Here is a 23995-nt window from a genome sequence, read left to right as displayed (position 1 = left end):
CCGGGTTCGAATCCCGTTCGACACACTGTATTTAAAGGATTTCTCTAACTGTTCTAGGGGCTTTTTCTCGCTCTGTCCCTCTGGTAAGATCACTGTGTCTGTACTAGTAGAGAATGAACGGCTAACGGATAAACCACATTTGAACTTGTTTATCATGAAAAAGGGCGCTATTCAAATTTGGTATAACATAATATATGAGGAAAAACAACTGTAATGGCATTAAGGACAACCTAAAATATGAAATATCGAGAAATGAAACGTTACAGGCTGTTTTGTCTTTACAGTATAAGTTTGACTTTAAACCAGAAATGTGTAACTGCTCACCCCGCTATATATGTCTGCTACGTCTAATGTCTCTGTACCATCGCCGTTTTGAACAGTGTCGGCACACGTTTGAAAATACGTATTCAAGGGTCAAAACTCTGCTGTTAATAAGTAAAATTACAGAAAAAAACTTTTTGCTGAATGACAACCCTATAAAGATTCATTTCGGCATGTCAAATATTTTCGGAGGTATGTTGTCAGTCGGACGGATAGACGGATGGTCATACACGGGTTAATCTATTTCCCCCGCCAAGTTGTGACATACTATGCCCGGCTTTAATACCATTTTATAGGTTTTAATATACCTACCGCACATGACACAATGTAATTACAGTATGTTGAGATGAACTCTTGAAATATATAGCTTCCTATCAGTTTACGTTCCTCTTTGTTGCAATAAACTTTGCCAGAAAGTAACTAAATATCCTTAATGTCATTTTAGAGAGAACATCAAGACATTTTCAATTCAACTTTGAAAAACTCGCTTGAATAAAACTGGATTCTGTATCGGCTTAATTCGCCATATGCATAATAACGATAAGCATAAAACAATCATTTCAGATGCCTTACACCTTAGTCTGCTATTATTTTGCTGGGTTTTATGCTTCCAAAGCAGCTTTTTATAGCTTTTATTATCTAAATGCAAATAAGCTGTATTTACTTGTATTTACTTCGATTTTGTGGATAACGTTAAGTGTCAAATCCGTAACCTTTACATATGTAAATAGTATCAGTAAATAGAATATTTTGAACACTTTAATAAATAAAATGAATCACATGTATTTCCAACTTTATCTTTATTGTTATATACACATGTATATCTATACCCTAAATTTTATACTTTAATCGGTATCTTGTATTCAACAGTCTGTCTTACACGTTGCCAGAGTCTAGGTTTCCTATTAAAAAGGTTTTCAAGACAAGTATAGAATGTGATCTAGAAATATGTGCATCCAGTTTATGCCTTTAGTACTTTCTCTTGAAAGATACCCTACACAAGATGCCAAATGCTTTTATAATATTTTTGTTCGCGAAATGAACAACATGATAATAAAGTTTCCTATAATATCGTTTTCAGATCCTGTTAACAGCTGTACAGATATATGTGAGATTGTACCAATGAACATAGGTTCACAGATTAACTGTCAAGATACGACTTCTATTGTGTATAATATGTCTACAGTCGTACAACATTTGTCTTTCGATGCCATCGATAAAACGTCATGCGAAAATGATATAATTCATATTTCCAGACAGGTAATCGTTATTTTACAATAGTGGATATCACTCATTTCACATGGTTTTTTATCAAAGGTGTATAATAACATTCATATATTACAACCACACAAAAAATGTTATTCAAAAGAAAGTAGGCATAAAGGACAAAATGCTCTGGTTGAACGGAAAACAAAAGTTATATTATCCAGTAAGAGAGTATCATAAATGATATATCTCTGTGGTTTGGCATGTTTATTTATCAATAAAATATATGAGAGAAGATTCTTTTGAATCATGTGATTCACCGAAGCAACATTAGAGTAGCCTCGGTTTGATTTAGTCGGTTCGTGAGAGGTAAGGAAATGTACAACATCCACTATGCACCCTAGCGCCGCTTACATGGAACTCTTATTTATGAGCTTAATGGTCCCAAGGACCGAAAATGTAACAACACAGTGTCCTTGTAATGGATGACTTTCAACTGCTTCCACTACACATTTACAGACTTTTACTTTGCGCTCATTGTTAGTTTTTGCTGGTACAAGAACAAGTATATAATTGTAAGATTATGTAATAAATTTCAGACAGACAATCGGCTTGAATATCAACTTACTTGCGGTTATCATGGTTTAGGGTACGTCAAGGTAAGTAAAACAGTTAATGCACAACTAAGTTAAAAGTCTCTGCCAATGTCATGTTTCATTCGATGTCTGTTTAAAGTAACGCACGGTTTTCAAAAACGAAACTATATATATTAACCCTTATCATGCTTGACACTATTGATTGTGCCTTTGCGACTAGTGCAGATCATGATCAGCCTGCACATCCGTGCAGTCTGATCATGATATGCACTGTTCGCCATTAAGTCAGTATTTTTTCTGTAAGCACCCATTTTACAGTTAATGACACTGTCCAAATTGAAATATGGACAAGTTCTTTATAGAACTTCAGGAGGATAAGGGTAAATATGCCTTCAAATAAGACATCGGGCACTAGACTTAAACAAACATCGGGAAAAAAAACCCATTGAAATCTTGGAAAATATATGATCCGTCTATCCAGGCAAAAGAAGGAAATTCTCTGTGAAACATCAGTTAACATTGTATCCCTATTACATGCTGGAGATAGTTATGATGTGTACAGGGGTTGATTTATTTCAGTTACATGGGTAATAAAATACTGTCATTAATGGTCTACCATAGAAGTCATTGTACATAGCAGCACAAGAGTTTCATGTATTTGATAACGGATGTTTACTAAGCATACATGTGAAATATCGATTTAATGCAGTAACTACTGGCAAAGTTATCCGTTGTAGAACCATACAGATACACTCAGATCTCAGTGTTGTTGGCTTAAAAAAATTTTAAGTGTCAAAATAGTTTTTCAGACAGTAACCATCCAGGCAGGCCTATTGATTGACCAAATGTCTAGATTGCGCAAAAAAAAATGTTGAAATAATTGTAATACCAAGAAAACAAGAAAATTTCTTGAGTTACTGACTGGGGTAGGGGAAAGGGGATGATGAAACTTTGGCTAATAATTTTGAGCCTTCGACCAATGTCAGGTAAGTCAAGCAAAGCCGATCATTGCAAAAAGGACAAAAAGTGCTCAGAGGGTTTCCATGCCACTTTCTTCAGTTCTTATGAGTATCTTGCAAAGAGATCAAAACAGACACGGGCAAGTTTACAAAAATAAAGCACTGCAGCTGTCAAAATATATATAAAAAGTCCATAGTAAAGTTTTGATCTTAAGAATGCATCCACCCACAAAAGCAAGATTGTAAGCCTTTCTTACAGCAATAAAAGGGTATTCAGGCTGAGCACCCACCTTATTCTCCTGACCTAAGTCACTCTTTCCTATTTCCCATGATAGCAGGTAAATGCTATGTCAGTAGAAGAGCCCACGGATATACAATGTTTTCAGTGTCTCCCCACGCTGCTTTGCCATGTTTAGATCATGATTAGAAAGACTTCAAAAATGCATATACTTGCAGGGAAAATACTTTGAAGGGATGACATGAACATTATTATTATTATTATTATACCAGATTTATATAGCGCCCTTTTCATGATCAATTTTACGTTCAAAGGCGCTTTACATAGTTCAAATGCAGCCACACAGGGCGCATAATTCATCCTCTACTAGTACAGACACAGAGCGATCTGACCAGAGGGACAGAGTGAGACAAAGCCCCCACGACAGAGAGATCAGAAATCAGATACACGTTTGTCCGGCTAACTTAGCCTAGCTCGTTGCGAAAAGACAGCCTGGTTCTTTAACGTGTCCAGTGTATAGCACTGATACACGCAAGGATTGCCTGGGTTCCTGACCAGTACACCTCTAGTTGGGTGGGAAACACTGAAAAGCGTTTCTGAAAATTCCCGAGTAGCTGCCGGGGATCGAACCCCGACCTTTGTTAATTATGCATTGATGGGAACTACGTCATTTTATTAGATCTTAAATATACAAATATCCTAGACCAGACAGACAAGATGATGATTTAAATCCATGAGAAATCGAAAAATCATTTCAAATGAATTGTAACATGCAATTGAAATGTTGAAATTCTAGCATATGAAACTATGTAAAATAATGTTAATCTAGTGTAACTTCATGGAAAAAATATGATTAACATTTGTTTTGTTTTTTGTTGTTGTTGTTGTTTTTTTTGAGCGGTAATGCAAAACTATAATTTTACTCATTTCTAGAACTAACTATACATGATTTTCCATTTTAAAGGAACATGCGTGAATATAATCTTGTTGATAACGTTCGATTTTAAGATACGTCGGCAACAATTCTTAAATCATGCACATGAATTATATGTCTAAGAGGAAAGTAAAGATTATCTTTTTTACTTTTATTCATCTTCCATTGTTGCGTTTAAATCATTGCATTTCTTTCTATAGGTACTATATCAAACTCATGGAAAGTATTGCTTAAAGTACCAGTTGGTTAGAGTACATTGTCCAAACGGCAAGTAAATAATTCTTCCATTAATTATCTTAACTGATCCGAACATATAAATGCTAACATATGTAATTTGCCTCCTTGCATAAAATTATTGCTTTGTTTTCTAAAAAAAGATTTCGCAAGGACAGCTGACTGTAATACTTGAAATATGATTATAAAGTTTTCCTTTTATAATCCTCATACTAGCAATACTTTAAAAAGACACCAAAGACATATTGAGCTGTTATTTTTACATCAGCCATTTCAGGAAATTCTACAAGAAGAAGTCCAGCCAGTGATCCCGGCAACATTCATTCATTTGGGACATTTATGATTTTTGGAGTTGTTTGTACTGTTGTTATAACAGCTATGTTCTTCAGCACAATATTTGGTAAGAAATAATGTTGTTTCAGATTTACTTTCAGTTTGTCCGGACGTAGCTATCCCTTTTGGATACTTGTACCTGATTTTACTTTTGAGACCCTTTCAAATTATGTTTCTGTAGGTGACAATGCTCCATTTAATCAAACATTCATCTAAGGGTGTGTAATGTTTAATCAAAGGATGCATTTATTCAGTCAAGTGATTAGATTTACATATACTGCGCGAGTAACATAAATAAGAAATATTTCAATGACATGTTTCTCTATATTATGCTCATTACAATTTATAAAACTATAAATACACCTGAATTCGATATTCTAAAATTTACAGACATACAATTGTCAAGTGAAATATTTTCATTTTCTGTTTATAGCCGAAACTAATTACAAGTACCTTGTTACCTGTCTGCAAAAGCACAATTTCTTGATATAAACGTAATAATCATATCACTGCAATTGGAAAGTAATAGAACAATTCCGTAATTTTGTATAAATATCAATTCATTGGTGATGAGAATCAATTTTAGATGTAAAAGTAGTGTTTCTTGACCGAGTTTTAATTTTCTTTTTCATTCCTTCTAAGTTGTGCAATGGTTCATGTACTTACGAATAACTTACTTCAAACACCACATGGGAAGCGTGACAGGTGCGTTTTCTGTTTATCTGTTTTTTTTTCTTTCTTAGTTTAACGTCGCACCGACACAATTATAGGTCACATGGCGACTTTCAAGCTTTGTTGGTGGAGGAAGACCCCGTGTTATTTCATCAAGAGCGTGCTCCTTGGTAGAACCACCGACCTTCCGCAAGCCAGCTGGATGGCTTCCTCACTTAAAGAATTCAACGCCCCGAGTGCGCGAACCCAAATCGGTGAGGGGCAAGTGATTTGAAGTCATCGACCTTACCCACTCGGCCACTGAGGCTTCTGTTTATTTCACATATTCGAACTGTAATATATAAGTTTGTTACAAATTTACTAGTATTGGAAATGTATTCAGCAGATTATCCTTAAAACAACAGTATTTAAACTAAACTAACAGAATTTGCATCAATCTGTAATCTCTAGTCAGCTGGTTTGTTTTTAGTTTACAAAACGTGATTTTAGATATTTTGATTTGGATCACAATCTCTGTTCAGCATATTCGGATTAGTTTCGGGACCTATTTCAAAAACACATGTATGCTTTTATTTTTTCACGACAAGTTCTTGTTAAATGCAAGTTCTATGATACATGTACATACTAAACATATTCTTATATATTTTAATTCACTGTTAATGTATATTACAGAATCTCGTAATGCCAGTATCTGTGTGGAGGACAGTGTCCCTTTAAACACTAATAAATCTGAAATTACAGGTTTGTTTTTACATTTTACCTATGACTATGTCAAACTTTAGAAATACATGGGATATAGTATAATTATTTATGCACACATTAGAAACATACCTTTCAGCTATTTATCCGCCCGTATGTCTGCTTGCCTGAGTTCAAATGTGTTTTAGACACTTTCGCATTAGATGAGTTATTGAAATAAGGTGGCCAAAACACTTTGGGGTAGATATTTCGCTTTTAATCCGATCGTCTGTTTGTCTGTCCATGTGTCTGACTGCTTCGGTTTCTATTTGTCACTAACAGTGTGCTCCTGGAAGGATTACCACAACTTTAAACCTTAAGCTGACGACATAATTGGTTATGTTTGTTCAAGGGCAAAGTTAGTGATGAGGTCAAATGTCAAATATGGATCATTTTGTGCCATTGTCTTTAGTTTACCCACTAGAGCGTTAGCTTAGAATTGCAATTTCTTCCAGCACATTTGTTTCTATTACTGTTTTTCTTATGTCAGTTAACACTTAAATTCAAAGGAAGATATTCTTTTTTTAAAGGAAGTCTCTAGTTACCTTTTTATTTATCAATATTATTTAACATGTGTACTTTGAGTAAATATAATGATATTTTACTTTTCTCAGAGTGCTCACTGACAGACAGGTCGATAAAAAAGCATAGTCCAAGATTGTCCAGAAAGTCATCGAGACGAAGATTAAGCTCTACGACTTTTACAAGAACTCCAGAAAAAACTATAAAAGATCGAGGATCGAATGTCCGAACTATGCGGAAAAGTGTAACGATGGCATTGCTCGAAGACACAGATCCGTTCTACAAGAAAAAGATTTTATTTCTGCCCAAACCGTTTGATACTTTCACACATGAAGTCACTAAAAGACTTAAATCTGTATTTGAAAATGAGGTTGGTGTTCTAAGCCAGTGTTGTTATGACCGTAGTGTCTATAAGCATTATATGACAGGTGATCGACATAAGTGGATAGAAAACGTTCTCGGGGACCACGATAAAATTTTGATATTCCTTTGTTTTACATCGCTCAGTACAGAGTGTGTTGCAGGCAAGTATGAGACAATGGTGGAAGAAATATTAGACTATCTTGTCTTGTCTAAAGTGAAATCACCAAGACTATGCAAGGTATTGTTCTTGTATTTGACTGACAGTTCAAAAAATGTGCAAAAGAAACACTGTGGAGATGTTTTTCATATAAGTAACTCGGATTCTTACAAGTACTTTTTGTGTGATGTATTGAACTATTGTGTAAGAAATCTAGATGAATATCCAGACTTTGTCTTTAAGATATTGAACTGTAAAGCTTCCAAAGTTTTCTTACGTTACATTGGCATACGTGAAAGGAAAACTGAAACAGAAAAAAGGAAACAGAACAGTCCTCCATGCTTGTTAGAATAGATAGTTAATATATTCAGATAATGCTACAATAAAATGTTACCTGAGGTATAAACTGATTCCAGGTATAGCGGTAGAGGATCTCCTGGCATGTTAACTAAAATCAAATCTGAATTATAGCATGCTCTGTATGAATGTCTTTTAAAGTGCTACAAAAATACCACGATCATTACCAGTTGTTTCTAATATGCAACTGTCCGGTGATGTCGCTGTATTGTAAATATATCGTAGTACTTTACAACATCCATACTACTGATGTCACTGACAGGTACCTCAAGTTATTATCAAATAGTCTTCTTTGTAAATCATGCCGTATTGAATTTTGCGCAAATGAATGTGAAATCCTGACTTTGGCGAAACATCTGATTCAGTTGAAAACCTTATTGTATATGTCTTTTTGTTCTCCGACTGAATATATTACATAATATTATATATAATTGATAAACAATATCTGAATGATTGCGGCATGCTTTGAAGTCTATACTACAAAGAATTAAAGAAGAAACGACGACTTTAATGTAAAGATTCTGACTCTTGACTATGAGGAAAAAGATGAAGTCTTTATAGAAATGAAATTTCAATAAAAAATATTTTGGGATAAGAACCGAAATGAAATTAGAAAAGATGGGATCTATTATTAGGTTAGTTAGCATCAATTGCGGAAACTGTTTTTACATTCTACATATAATATATGTGTTTTATTACAATTTTATACATTTTGTGCTCTTTTTGGCATCCGGAATGGCAGTTTCAGGAAACAGGATATTATGCACTTGCTTGTAAACCTGAATATACTTTACAGAACCTAGAATTGTTAATTTCTATTGTATTTCTAAATTTCTGACATATTTCATTTCCAACAAAAGTTTTGTAAGGGTTTTACGGCGAAAGATGTAGTTCATATCAATCTGGAGGTGTATGTGAAATAATTGGGTTGGTACGTGTAAAAGTTAACATAATGTTTAATTTGTCCTTGGCTGATTTGCTGTTTAGTAACGTCATAAATGAACGTTTGCTAAGCCAGATTGTTTTGAATTTCTGTCTTATTTACTTAAAATTCTGAAAAATATGCATTTCTGTTTTAAGTTGTATAAAACAGCTAAGATATTACACTCTTAAAGTTATATTTGTATATCTTCTCTTGTATGAACGTAAAAAAAAGAAATTTTCGAGACCAGTCCTAGAATACAGCGTTAACATTGTTCAATTTCTAGGCAAAAGTACCGAAGATCAATATAATAACACAGGTACTAATCCTGCCTGTTTTTGTAATGATTTATTTATATTTCCTCTTTTATGACATACATATATAATACACATGTTGTTATTATTCATACCATTCTACAGATCTGCCACACAATAAACAAAATGATTTGTTTGAGATATACTAAACAATTCGATTATTTCCTACTCAGTATGAATGTAAAGCTGTTTTGCATGTCAAAAACGTGTATCCACTATGCTTGGTAGGACGTTAAAAGGACACCAGATGGAAAGAAAACAACAAAAAAGAAAATATAGACTATTATCATGTGTGTCGATGTTTTTGTTTTTTTTAATTAGATTGATTTCCATATCCTACCTGTTACGTATTACAAAACATGTTTACAAATGTAACATTTTGTTACAAACAAACATGTAGTATCTTCACCATAAAATACTGAGTGATAATTCACTTTATATACATAAGATGACAAAAACATCTGAAGCAGCGTAGCAGTGGTAGATCATACACAGGCGAATATAACGTGGAAAAAATATTTTGCCTAACTAAGTTGTTATAATGCTAGAGAGGTAAGCTAATGCAAGTTCTTACTAAATACCTTCACCTTCCACAGGAGTTGTCATTCTTTGTAAAAAAAAAAACAACAGATACAAAATAAATCTATAAATATCAGCCTTTGATACAAAAAAAACTTTTATAAAACTCACATTTGTAAAATAATTTTTGGTTAATTGAAAGACTTTGAAATAGATTTGTATACGTTATTTAATTATTAGTTCCAATCTTTGATGTTTAAAAAATAATCTCAGGAATAACCAGTCAAAATGGAAGTATTTGAGTTGTAAGACTGGTTTCCAAACTCATCCTTATAATTTTGGACCCCGGCTGATGTTTGTTTTTAAATGCCACTTTGTTCTTTGGAATTAATATATTCAACAAATAACAAAGTGGCGAATTAGCACCGGATAAAACGGCCTTTTTTTAATTATACAGATATTGAATGGACCACATGACCACAAAGGAGGATGAGGATCAGAAACTATATCAGAACTGTGTGTATGTAAGGATAGACTTTTAACGGCCGTCAAACAACACTGCAAGACTTGGTAGGATCTATTATATTTGCTACTGTAACATCAAAACTAGATACCATTTTTAAATGCAAATTAACCCTCTATCTCTCTGGCGATCATGAAATAATAGAAGGTCTTATTGTTTTCACGTTTAATATAATACAAAGATGTAAGTATTACATAAGCAAACGAAAAACAGAAAATTCTGAAATTTTGACTTTAAACAACTTTTATGATAATATTGTAAAAGGGTCTCTCACAAGGCTTACCTTAGATAGCTTTACCAATACACCATACGTAAGCTTAACATAAAATGCAAAGAAAGATGCGATGAAAATAACATTGCACTCCTATATTTCCAAATCAAATTGATAAAAAGATAAAATGTATTTTCATAATGACTTTATAACGATACAGTCAAGCTTTGTACCGTTGTAAACAGCGATTATGCAACCAATACTTTAGCATATCTGCAAATTGATGACAGAATGATTAAAATCTAAAACTGTAATGAATATACAAACACACTGTTTTTGTCGTAAACGCTCTCATTTAAATACAACATCTGCTTTACATATTAACATTCACAATTTTAGTTTAGAACCTTATAACTATACTAAAATAGGTTCCTTACATTTGAGTAACATTATACGAAGAAAAAAGATAAACAATAATTAGCAACACCAGAAATCGGAAACGTGCCTTAGTTTGCTTCTCGGATTACAAAGCACACTGCTATAAAACGTGTCAGGCTGTGGTAAAGTAGAAATCAGCTCAAATTTCTGGTGTTTCTTCGCTCTTCAGTTCCTTACTAGTCGTAACCTGTTCTTCGCAAGCGCCTGAGAAAGTCCCCACACAACCAAGGGTAAAAGTCAAACTGAACAAAATAACTGCCTCGGCCGGGATACAAACATAATATTTAATGATCTTCTGATTGGATATCTTGGTCTCCATCTAATAAACTTCTTGGGCGGACCACATGTAAGAGTTTCTAAGTGAAAGTATAGCTGACCATCCAGTAAAAGACAAGCCACAAGAAAAGATGTAAGGTAGTGTTTAAATTATCAAAGTTTTCAATGAGTAATAGAATCGAAACCATCCAGCACTGTGGTATCAGTAGAATTCACATACGCTTGGTATATATTTACTACAAGCTGCATCATTCCATGTCCATTTCCCGCCTTCAAACCAGAATTGCATACAATGCGCAACAGCTCCAAAATTCACACCATTTGGTTGGTTTGGTCCCCAGTTGTCATAAGCATCAGAAACTTTGGTTCCGTCTTGCCAGAGGAATGTTCCCTCATTTTCCTCATCTGTTGCACCCAGCCAGATTTCTTTATCGTCTGCTGTAATATTAAATGCATAACATAAACACAAAATTGGACTGATCACAAATTAAGTGACTGCCTATTGGTTAAAAAAGGTGTACCATCTCGGCAAATCCTACTGTAATTAAATGGTTTATAAAATTGGCAACACAATTATTTTTCATCAAAAAATGTTGAAAAAAAAGACTACACATGTAGTATGTTTGACAATAGCATTGTATAATATCAATAACCACATGAAGGTACATAGATGTAGTCTCATCTTGTACTTTAGCTATATGTTATATCCCAGTGTTAAGGAATACCATCCCGGAAAAAAAGAAGAAAGGTATACTAGTTCACATAATATTTTGCAATGGTGAAGAATGTTAAATAATGCCACAAAAAATTCAATATGATATATACTTTATAAAATCACAGACCCGAAATAACGTTTCCTTCTATAAACTTTTCTTCTTCTATTGTTTGTATGTCTGCTAAACGTCCGCCTAATTTCTCACAATAGTTCTGTAAAAAAGAATAAACACTGCTTGATTTTGGCTAAATTATTTTGATAGAAGCACTTTCCAAGATTAATTATTATTATTATTAAAATTATCAGAAAAAAACCCTTTTCTTCCGCTGACATCAAGCAGCTGAATCGACACGTTTAATACCGAGCTACCGTATGGAGACTTATTATTTACTTTCTCGAGTTAAGTACCACTTACAGAGAATCAAATACCTGCTTTAAATGACTACATTGCACAAAAATATGCATGGAAAGTACAAGACAAATGATTTATAAATACATATTACATTGGCAGTCCTTATTATACTGTTAGCTCCACGCCTGACTGATTTCAAAGAATTGTCTCCACAAAACAAAATGGCGGCTTTATATAGATAAAGAAGGGGAAAAAATACCTATACGTACGGGGTAAACTACTTACCTTAGCCTCATACCATGTCTTTCCTTCCTCAACAAATCTGTACGCTGCAAGAGATTCAGAAACAAATCAGTTTTGTTTAATTGAGTCAAAAGTTTTAAAGCCATCCAAAAAAAAAAAAAAAGACTTATTTTGATAAGTCCTTTTGATATTTTTCGAGCGTAAGTGTGCATTCTATCATTGAAACATTTTAGTTTAGTTAATTTAAATTGTGATATCAAATATTTAGACATTATAATTAGTTTCCGTACATTACATAATGCGCTGATTGCGACATCAAAACAGATTGAACTAGCGGCATTGATCAAGTGAAATTGTTATGTAAGTGACGCAACCAAACTGCGGTTGAAATTAATACTTCCTATTGTGTTATAATACATGCTATACGGCATGCAGATACAGGCTGAGGTAGTAATTTTACCGTAAATTATTGTAAAACAAATATGATACACGTCTGTTTATATTTTTATATAAATTGTGTCGTTTGTTTGCTTTACAATATCTGCTGGCAATCAAACTTATTGAAACATTTCTCCCTGTAATTTGGAACAATTCAGTCAGCCAATTTGGTAAATAAGGATCATCGATATAGTACGGTCTTCCGATAGGGCCAACGCAATGTTGTACTGACGAACCCTCTGAGGTAAGGGCGATATTGCGATAGCACAATAACACTAGGTGAGGGCGGTATAACATCGTATTGTCGTGAAGCCGCACCACGTTGTCGTGCTAAAGGATCGTGTTGTAATGCTATTATATCGCCATGTCGTGGTGTCGCGGTCAACAGTACAACATTAATACGGCGCATTAGTATCGTGTTGTTGTAATGCCGGGACCCAAAATACGAACGTACGGCATTAATATTGTGATACTGCGTTCTGATTATACTAATATATATTCGCAGTAAAAATATTATAGTGGATTATTGCGCATATCAAACCAGAACGCGAAAACACGATACAAATATCGTATCGTCGTTCTGTCGACTTCAGCATCACGACAACGCAATACTATTGTGCGATATTAATGTCGTTATGTCGACCATTATAGCACGCTAACACGATGCGACAACACGATGTTATATCAAGACAACTCATGCGACAGCATTACAATAGGAAGTAAAAACGTGGCATTAATGTTGTACTGTCGCATCCTGTTATCTTGCTGACACATTGTATTATCATCATCGTTTTGTTGTGCTACCAAATCGTGTTATCGTAATATGCATTTACCTGTGACAACAAAACGATGGCACTATTTGAAGACCATAATATAAACAGCTGCATTCATGTTGTTCTGATTGACCATCAAGCAAAGAACTAAGGTCCAATTACTGGGAAATAGGACTTCAAAGTACGGATTTCAAAAACTTTAATTGGTTAAAACGTAATTTCAAACATCTAATTTCAGTTGTTTATTCGTTTAAGCAAATACAATTTTGATATAGTATAAATAAGAGTTTACGTGTTATGTATGTATAGCCTATTTCACGAGAAAACCTGTTAGCCCGGCTTATAAATCCTAAAATATGGCTGAACCTTGCACATTTTAGTAGAGACTTAAGACAATACATTTCTTAAAGAACAATACCAGAAGATAAATTCAGGATATGGAACACTCGAATCAGTCAACCATGAAAGCCAGGGTAAACAGTTTTATGACGTCATCATTAGGACTATTGAATTCGTAAAAATATTTTGATCATGTTCAGCAACGTATAAAATTGTATCGCCCTTTTCGAAATTTCTTATAATCTGGTGACAAAACAATTAGGCTATGTAGAGCTTCTCAAAGTTACATTATTTTAAGAAATGTCAAAGAAAGGTTACTTTTGGAATAATTTGTATGAACAGGGATAAATTATCTGAAACGACATATCACATTTCGTAAACTTTACATCCTGTTTTCAAACAAAGACATTTTTTTTTAATAAAATAGTGTTATAAAAAAGAGGAAGCATGTGATCATAATTAGATTATATCGCTTTAGAATTATTCCGACTATAAATGCCTTTTCGGGTCTTTTTAATCTTGTCCACACATACGGGAGAGATGCTTCATGTTTTGCTCATTCTAAATGTTGCATTTTATTTTTTTTGTGGATACGAACTAAACCTCGTATTTATGTAATAATCAATTTATACGTAGATCTTAATTCGAATTAAACACTTTTCTATACATTTGCAGCGATATATTACTTGCTATAACATGATTAAGAACGATGTAGAGTGGTTATTTTTATGACTATTTCGCAACAGAGCTAGGCTAAGAGATGACATATAATTATATATTTGTAGAGATATGTCAGGTAAATTTTATTTGTACCACGATGTTGCATACAGCTGTAAACTATATGAGAACATGCACTTACCAAATATTCTAGCGTAATACTAAGACCTTTTCAAACACATTTCATATAACTACACGCACATATGTTTACTCATTTAGAAAAGTATATTGTTAGTAAAATGTCAAAATTACAGCTAATTGAAACATGCAATATCAACTACCTTTATTCACATCAATGCCTCAACCCATTTAGAAGCGGCTCAATAGAAAAACTTAATATATATTTATTTAAGTATGTAGCTCATATTTTATTGTTTATTGTAGTCATTTAAAACATTTGTTTAGAACTCCATTTTTAATCCCCCGCCACGAGTGGTGGGGGTTATAGGAATAATCTTCGTCCGGACGTCCGTCTGTCCGTAACACTTGTTTCCGCTCCATATCTCCTAAACCCCTTGAAGGATTTTCATGAAACTTATGTCAAATGGTCACCCCATCAAGACGATTTGCAGAACTTATGAGTCAGCCTTGTCGGCTCAAGGCCAAGGTCACACCTCAAAGTCAAATGTTTTAGCCGTCCATTTCGTGTCCGCTCCATATCTCCTAAACTCCTTGAAGGAATATTATAAAACTTTGGTCAAATAATCACCTCATCAAGACGATGTGCAGAACTTATTATCCAGCCATGCCGGCTCAAGATCAAGGTCACATCTCAAAGTCAAAGGTTTGAGCCTTCCATTTTGTGTCCCCTCTGTATCTCCTAAACCCCTGGAAGGATTTTCATCAAACTTGAGTCAAATGATTACCTCATCAAGACGATGTGCAGAACTTATGAGTCAGCCATGCAAGCTCAAGCTCAAGGTCACAACTTTGGGTTAAATGTTTGAGCCTTCCACTTTGTGTCCACTTTGTGTCCACTCTGTATCTCCTCAACCCCTTGAAGGATTTTCATCAAACTTGGGTCAAATGATCACCTCATCAAGAACCCATGGGTCAGACATGTCAACTCAAGGTCAAGGTCACAACTCAAGATCAAAGATTTGAGCTCTGTATCTCCTAAACCCCTTGAAGGATTTTCATAAAACTTAGGTCAAATTATCACCTCATCAAGACAATGTGCAGAATTTATGAGTAAGCCATGTCAGTTCAAGGTCAAGGCCACAACTCAAGGTCAAAGGTTTACCCTTTCACTATCCATAACAGTGGCGGAGGATTTATCAGTCTGTCAGACTGCTTTGTTAAAAGTGGCATGTGAGAGATAATGTTTTGACACGAACTAATGCAAGTTGATCCCGATGAGGTAAAATATCCGGAAAGAAAGTGTGCTGTGTGTGTGTTTTGTGGGGAGAGGAGGAGTTTGGGGGGGGGGGGGGGGCTGTACTCATCCGAATATACATTTTAACTGATGAATAAACATTTGCGCATGTTTGAAACGATTTCCTTACTAAATTTCATTTTTTTGTGGTGTTTTTACCTGTCAAAGATACATTATTTATTTTACTATATAAATTAATGAGAAAAAATGTATGATTGCTTAATGTTTTCTTATAGTGTGGCGACTTTAAAATATTTATATCAAACTGCATTTCACCTGTGAGATGATATACTGTGCTAGTCTTTCGTATGACTGTAGACAACATATTTATAAATGTACTTTTACATATGTTTCTAAAGGCGGAACAATTGCGGTATAGTAAATGTGTATGTTACCGGATGTGACCACTGAGGAAAATGCATTGTGACACCACATTAATACATTTGATGTAGTGTTCTCAAGAAGTACAACTCCCAAAATATGTAAAATTAGACTGAATATTTCAAGTAGTAGTTATAATATACATATCACCATCGTGGTTTACAAATTTATATTTTGGTATGTAATAAATGATTTTTATTTAAAGTGCGTGTGAAGGCTACCGCCCGTTATAAAATAAACACGTCCATATATTTCATACCCAGATGTGAATCACTAAACCACAGTCTATTTCTTAATGAAAGGGAATGTAAGATGAACATAAGCATTTTTTACACAACTTAGTACGCTAAAACGATTGCATTTGATGAAATGAAATGAAATAAATAGTTCTACCGAAGTTAATTGGCTTTCCAAAACGGGACTGCAAATATTAGAACGTTATTCTTTTGTAATTACACTGGACATTAGTCATAAGACACTTTCATGATGATGCATGCTAGTATAAATGTATGCCGTAAGTTGAAAAACAGTTAAAGTAATGCAAAACTGAATCAGTGTAAACAATGTTAAAGAAAGACAAATAAAAAATGTACTTATATGATATAAATAGCAAATTAGCAGTTACTGCATTGACGCGTTCGAAATACACACCCCTTAACATTTAAACACGAATATATTTAGCCGATTTTTATTTTAAACTATGGCCATAGACCTTTAGGATGATAGGTGAATAATAACTCTGTAAGACTTTTTCATGCTTTGTGTGATTAAATTATGTTCTGGTGTCAATTTTCCTTCAATCTAAAAATATTCATATGTCAGATAAAATACAGTTTGATTAATGTAATCAATAAATTGCGACTTAGTACTATTTATTTGAGTATATCTTTTATTACCTAAATTTGCAAAAATATACAGAATGAAACACACATCATGCCGTTACAAAGAGTAAAACAGCTTTGTTAGATTGCTAGAAACATTTCACTTAAAATATCACTCTCATGCCTTTATATAAATCACGTTGTTAAAAATATCGCATTTTAATTAGATATTATATTAAAAACATTTTGGTTCAATTCCTGCGCATATGAGCTCTGAACCGTGACAAAATTGGTGAAAAACCACTCAACGGCCTTCTTTATTTTTAATCTTACATGGTCATCGAACTTTTATGATAAAATATTGCTGGGCTTCATTTATCCAAGTAGTAGTAAACCGGACGTCATGCCACCATTTGACGTCATAATGGACTTCATAATGCTGTTTTACCGGTCCGCGCGTCAACCGTTGTTTATCGCAGATTCTAACACAACCGAATTCATTTTCCTAGCTGATAATTGTGTATTTTTATATATCAGTACATTTTCCTGACGTTTCAATTATTACGTCAGTCGCGCAGGAAAAGAAATCAACACAAAATAGAAAATAGGCAAATACTAGCATTTGATGGATGTCGTCAAGGATGTACTTTAAAGGCCTTCGTAACGTGTTAGAATCGAAATTATATATCTAATTTAGTGATTTGCCCTTCTTTGTTTGTCGTTCTGATGCGTATTATTATATCACTCGAGCTACGCCCCCATGATATTAAGCCTTCTTTTTTTTAACTTTTTAGAGATTGACTACTTTCTTCTTTGTTTAACTTGCAACCAAATCCAGCTATGTCAGAATGTGCAATTTATTTAATGTTAAATCGCCATGAATGATTCCACTTAATTATTCTTTTTGAGACTACGAACCATTTAATATAAATACATAAGTGCCTGGATACTTGTAACTAACCAATATTATAGCACATTACTCATGGTAATGCAACAAATACGCGCACTATATTTCCATTTACCGATTACCTCCCTTTTAATTGCGTTTACTGATTCTTTTTCAGGAAAATGATATATTTAATCGCGGATTTATATGACACAAAAGTGTAATAAGTGTTGTTTAAAGGGCTTTGTATTGAAAAATGAATATTACATTACAAACATTTTACGGTAATTTTGATAAAAAAGAAGGACCGATAGCTGTTTATAAACAACAATGAATATTTTTGTCATTTTTCTGAAATATATTATTTATTTACATTATTTCAATTTTGCATTCCTATAAAGATAAATTATATAACAATTTTGTCAGGATCCATTAAAAAATGTAACTACTAAGAGCATTTTTTATCAAAATAACAGGAGTCGTTGCGCATGAATAAACTTGAGAGTAAACCTGATTTTAATACTATAAATAGAAAGATACTAAGGCAAAACACTTAAATCTCAAAAATCGTAAAATTTTATTAAAAACTGAATGAAATATGACGATTTAAAAAGAAATTTGCTGAAAATATCCGCTATATGAGTTGTCTGCCCCTGACAAAAGAAGGTGCGAAAAGTCAGTGTTCCATATCCAGATTTCTGTTTGACATAACCTTCAATCATTTTATGTTTACGGCTTGTCTCTACTAAAAAGTGCAAGATCGAATGACTTATAAGCCGGGCTATGTATAATTACAGACATTATATGGCTTTTACATTATAGGAAATAAACCATTAAAACCACTGTTTTTGTTGTGTTCATGCAGAAATTAGAAACTAGTATATTGTAATTTTGTTATCCAAGACAAAGTAAATTCTAAGATATTTTACAAATAAATATTATTTGTGTTGTCATGACAACCGATATTTAAATCAACCTATGACCAAGAGAAACAAAGGTTAATTACGAAAAGTCACGTGCTGAAACAAAACATACACTGTAACGTTATTGTTAAGTAAACTTTTTTTAAAAACAGTCTTTAAACATTCAAACATACATTAACAATTTGGTGATATAAATAATTTGTCGCATAAATGTTAGACACGCGATGTACAACTCCTGCACAACGACGTCATACTGTATTTATGATATTCTTGACGTCACATCTCTAAACGCGTTCGCTGATTTAATTCAAAGCATTGTAACCCTTGAAATATTAGAAACAACTTTTTCAAATCGTAACAGAATGTTCTCCATAAAACTGTTGATATCTTAACTGTTGATATTGTCATTATTACTTATTAATTTTTTTTCCACAATAAGCAACTAAATGCGTTTTTTTTTAATCTTTTAGATGTTTTATTTGTGAGCCCGATACAGTTAAACACATTTTGTTCTATTGATAAGAATGTAAGGTATTTTAACATTAAAGTAATACATTATCACAAACAATGTAATATTTTAGAATGTTTAATGCATTTCATTGTTGTAAAAATATATTCTGATACATTTCATACAGTGTACTTATAATGAGCCGATGTAGTCCTATTGCTGGGCAGTAAATATGGTACCAAACATAGACCTGTTAAATCATTTTGTTTCAAACTCTGTAGTAAATCATTAGATTTTTAAGTTTACACTTTTATAATTTTGATGCTGTTGTTTCTATTGTTTTTCTAAATTAATCTTTCGCCGTTTTAATAGTAAGCCAGTTAAGCAACCTCTGACTCAGAAACTGATGACAAACGAGTCATGTCCCAGACAAAATAAAACGACAAACTTGCGGTGTATCTCAGAATAGCCAGATCATTAATATTTTAATACAACGTTCTATGAGTTATCATTTTATGAAATATATTTGTGAAAATAAAACCTTACCGTTTATTCAACCAAAGGTAATAATGTATTCAATAATTTTATAAATTGTTTTTAAGTAAGAACGAGGACTTACTCTGGCGCCTATAATATTGTGTTCCATTCAGTAAGGGAGCTTTGTCGCTTGTCAAAAACCTGTCCTTGCATCCTAAACAATGGCTGTTCTGCGGCTGTCTGAACACGCCAAAACACGTGGATATTTCAGAACACATCGATAAACATTGTGCAACACTTCCTTTATCTTCGAAAATAGTCTGGTCAGCTGGACAGGTATGTCCTTCTAAATCCCCACTTCTGATGTACTTAAAGTTAGTACCGGCAAAAGCACCATCGAATCCCGCGTAAATGAACAGAAAATAAAGAGCGAGAGATAAGTATGTTATCTGCATGGTGACTTTGCAAAGAGTGTTTGGCGCATATCAATTCAAACGCACACAAATGCCCAAATATCGATTTGATATTTGATATTAGAATCAAGGTAGTGCACGTTAAAATTTAGCGGCAGAATTATAGAAAGAAATAATTGCTAAATGTTGTTAAAATATCGCATATTAGTTGCTGTTCGATTAATTTGCAAATTATATCCAATGTTTCAGTCAACAGCAACGTAGGAAAAAGTGTTCATGCCATCGTTATAGATTAAATTTCAATTAGTTATTCCTCGACAGTATATGCCTTCTTTTGAGTAGAACAGGTATCAGTTAAGTATATATTTGTTTTGGAAACAGAGTCTGTTTACCCAAGTGTTGTGTTGAAGATTAGAAAGTACAGATTCTGTTTATCGAAGTGTCTGGAAGATTTAAAAAATATTTATCTCAGAAATCATCTCCGCCTTTGGCCAAACCATTGAGATATACGCATACAAAAATATTATTAAGAAATCCTTCGAAAGCATGAAACGCAACCAAGGAAAATAAAAGCAGACTCTGTTTGACTCATCTGTTCATAAGAGGTAATAAAATGTTGAACATCCTTTAGCACCGGCTTAAGAGGAATTCTTTTGCAATAATGGTGAATGTTTTTCATGATCTCAAAGGACCACGAAATATAATGAGCTGCGCCATGAGAAAACCAACAGAGTTGCTTTGCGACCAGCATGAATCCAGACCAACCTGTGCATCCGCGCAGTCTGGTCAGGATCCATGCTGTTCGCTTTCAAAGCCTATTGCAATTAAAGAAACCGTTAGCAAACAGCATGGATCCTGACCAGACTGCGCGAATACGCACGCTGGTCTGGATCCATGCTGGTCGCAAAGCCACTATGTTGGTTTTCTCATGGCCGGCTCAAATTAGTGCCAGTAGGGGAAGTCTGGTTACAGTCCAGTCGCCACACGGCACTTAAGACCGCTATTGCTATTGTCTCCTAGGTTTGTGCATGTTTATATGAGATCTACGAAAGTCCTGTAACCATTTTCATTTCCAGTCGTTCTTCCAAGCTTTACAATATACATGTATGAAGTATAATCGTCTTGGTATCTTAACATGTTTTCGTTGTTCAATGAAAGAGTTCAACAACACGTCATTGTAATCAAGAATATTTGCCATAATTTTGTATTTTGTTTCTTTTTTTGTTGCATTCAATGTCGCACCAACACAATTAAAGCTCCAGCTTTGATGATGGAAGTAGATCTCAGGTGCCCCACCTTGCATTATTTCATCACGAGCGGGCACCTTTGTAGAACCACCGACCTTCCCTAAGCCAGCTGGGCAGCTTCCGCACATGAAGAATGCAACGTCCCGTGTGAGGCTTGAACCAACATCGGCGAGGGGCAAGTGGTTTGAGGTCAGCGGCCACGGATGCCCCTTATTTGTTCAGAGTCATGTTCTTATGTAAATCAATGTACTTGCGGAAATTACTAAATTATATAAGTTATTATGTTTATTCCAGCGTTTAATTCCAGCATTTCATTGCAGGTAACTTGTTAATTATTTATCATTATGACGCATTTTAAGTATCCAATATCAATGATAAATGATGAAAGGGCGTGAGTACAAAGCAGAACAATTTCCTATGACAAAGTGAAATATTAACCAACATCCGTCGTCCCGTGAATCTCCATTAAATATTTCAAAACTCGCAATCAAGCAACAGTAATAAACATAATCTGATACTTTAGTACACCGTTGAAATCTCTATTTCCTTTATCTAAATCTATTGATTACTGTTTTTCCTAAAAATTATAACATTTAAACGGATAGGCAATGTTGTTCATAAAGGCTAGGCTACTTAAATTATTTACAGAAGTGAAAAAAAATTCAAAGTTGGCTTAAAATGAGAAAGCTATCAACATTTCAATATTCGATCACGGCCATGACGGCCATGTTGTTTCCACGACAACAAGAAACAAACTTGAGGATTTATAAAATTTTCTGGATAAATATCTGAACTGTATCTACTTATTTTTGTAAAACCTTTTCTCTACTTCTTCCTGCTACAATGAAAGAAATTACCATGTTTTAAATCTTACACTCAAAACACATTGAGATAATCTATTCTAAAGGTTATTTGTTAAATAAAGAATTCAGCAGTGTGTTAGTAACGTCATAAACACACACAAATGGCTGCCACCATAACCAGCCATTTTGATAAATTACAAACTGCCATATCTTTTTCAGTAGTGGTTGTGACAGGAAAGGCCGTACCGGCGACAGTAACCATCAGAACAAATCAACACCCTTTACAATATTTACAAATTTATTTACATAAGATGATTATTAACAATGAATAGATATGAAAAGAAAAAAAAACTGATTAGAAGAAAGAAAAAAAAAGAAAGTTCAGTATCTCTAGATACAAAAGTTCTTATAGTCCATTCTAATCTGACGTGACACAGGTCTTTAATGTAATTGTGAACTTTAAGTAGCACAAACAAAACATAGCTTCTAAATTCAAAATACAGTCCCTTTAAACCGTGAATACGTTGATTCCGTATTGGCTCCCTATGGTGGTAGGTGATTGCATCCCTGAGCTGACTTCAGAGGATAACAAAAATCATCGTCTTTGCGGTTTACGGCACAACCATGGGACGAAAGCTCTGCGCTGGGAATATCACATCCAGGCGAGTGAAGACAAGTGAACCTCGGGCATTGTACTTCCGGGTTATGACATCACCAGGTAAAATCGTCTTGCAGAAGAAACTAAAATATATAACATATGGTAAGCACCATAGCAAAACAAATAAGTCAGGGCATAAAACTGCTCCTTTGGGTATACCATACCTCCGTAGGTTCCCATAAATAATACGTGCTACTTATACAAAATATATGTGCTACTAAGTTCAAACGTCACATGATTAAAATACGTCACTTATTACTTCCATTATTACAAAGATTACTTACTTAAAAGACTAAAGTTAAAGTATGAAAAAGATATGAAAAGTATATGATGAAACATTATAGATACGGATATGATAAACTGCAGCTATTATTTACAACTACAAATTAACAAAATTCAATATAAATCAAACGTTATATGATAGTTGGCATCCATATAATATCTAATGCCATACACTAAAACGGACCTTGTATGTGTATGCAATAGACTGTCACACAATTTCATATTACAATAATATATACATGGTACTAGACTTGCCATATAAATTTATACATAACAATACAATGCAGTAATGGCGTTCCATAATAACGAAATGTTTGACATAAGTTTTTGAAACAAAGTACTTTATAAATATCATGTTACAAATTTCAGTACAAATTTTACATCTTATATAAATGAAACATTTTAGATTCCTCTTTCTAAATAATTTACAAAAGTCTGAAAAATTTAATAAATCATCCTGACATACCGAAACTAGCAAAAATCATATGCCGAAAAGTAAATGTTACAGAATTCTGTAGAATGAACAAAAATTTACCCAAAAAAAATCGTAATGCAAAAATCATACAAAAATCTAACAAATAAATTTCTTACCTCGATCGAGCATAAATTTCTAGCAAGAAAATAATTCAGACATAGATTCGTCTATAATGTCGGAAGGTGGTGTGCGCAAGGCATATCTAGTCCAGTCTATTTAAAGGATAATGTCCCGCCAAATACTAAATTTCATGGGATTCACGGCTAAGCCGTGAGCTATGACTATTGTCATTTTCACGGGATTCACGATATAGCCGGGAAATCTAACTACTTTGGCGCGAATTTAAATTGACAATTTGAGGCCCATTATAGTGGTTTTGGGGATAAAAACATAAAT

At 33.7% G+C, this 23995-nt stretch overlaps 2 protein-coding genes across 10 annotated transcripts in view; one reads left to right on the top strand and one right to left on the bottom strand.

Annotated features, from left to right (window-relative positions):
• LOC123537951 (uncharacterized) overlaps positions 1-8331 on the top strand; it is an 83464-nt gene extending 75133 nt beyond the window's left edge. For 7 of the 8 annotated variants that reach the window (XM_045321904.2, XM_045321906.2, XM_053530241.1 and 4 more), the window contains exons 6-12: positions 1403-1581; positions 2127-2186; positions 4455-4521; positions 4757-4888; positions 5464-5526; positions 6166-6234; positions 6846-8331. In XM_045321904.2, coding sequence (XP_045177839.2) covers positions 1403-1581; positions 2127-2186; positions 4455-4521; positions 4757-4888; positions 5464-5526; positions 6166-6234; positions 6846-7627 — 1352 coding nt within the window. In that variant the 3' untranslated portion in view covers positions 7628-8331. The remainder of the gene's footprint in view (positions 1-1402; positions 1582-2126; positions 2187-4454; positions 4522-4756; positions 4889-5463; positions 5527-6165; positions 6235-6845) is intronic. The other variant, XM_045321901.2, reaches the window with a different exon arrangement.
• A 1928-nt stretch (positions 8332-10259) lies between these two features.
• Positions 10260-20438, bottom strand: LOC123538579 (perlucin-like). Of its 2 annotated transcripts, none has more exons than XM_045322788.2 (4): positions 19864-20438; positions 12186-12229; positions 11676-11760; positions 10260-11268 (listed from the first exon to the last, which is right to left on the bottom strand). In XM_045322788.2, exons 1-4 carry the CDS (start codon positions 20174-20176, stop codon positions 11036-11038), a joined length of 675 nt encoding a protein of 224 aa, XP_045178723.2. In that variant the 5' UTR covers positions 20177-20438; the 3' UTR covers positions 10260-11035. The 2 variants fall into 2 exon arrangements, with proteins under 2 accessions (XP_045178723.2, XP_045178722.2); XM_045322787.2 differs by having other exon boundaries at positions 10260-11271; positions 19864-20432.
• Between the last annotated feature and the right edge of the window lie 3557 nt (positions 20439-23995).

This window comes from Mercenaria mercenaria, chromosome 18, assembly GCF_021730395.1.
Source record: "Mercenaria mercenaria strain notata chromosome 18, MADL_Memer_1, whole genome shotgun sequence".
Taxonomy (NCBI): Eukaryota; Metazoa; Mollusca; class Bivalvia; order Venerida; family Veneridae; genus Mercenaria; species Mercenaria mercenaria.
This window is presented reverse-complemented; position numbering and strand designations above follow the sequence as displayed.

Bases quoted from the DNA above. Each gene is read 5' to 3' on its own strand.
- LOC123538579 (XM_045322787.2), bottom strand. From the start codon at position 20,176: ATGCAGATAACATACTTATCTCTCGCTCTTTATTTTCTGTTCATTTAC. The intron at 12,230-19,863 runs GTAAGTCCTCGT...AATCTCTTGCAG, and splicing joins ACAATATTATAGGCGCCAGA to CGTACAGATTTGTTGAGGAA. The intron at 11,272-11,675 runs GTCTGTGATTTT...TTAATATTACAG, and splicing joins AGAAGGAAACGTTATTTCGG to CAGACGATAAAGAAATCTGG.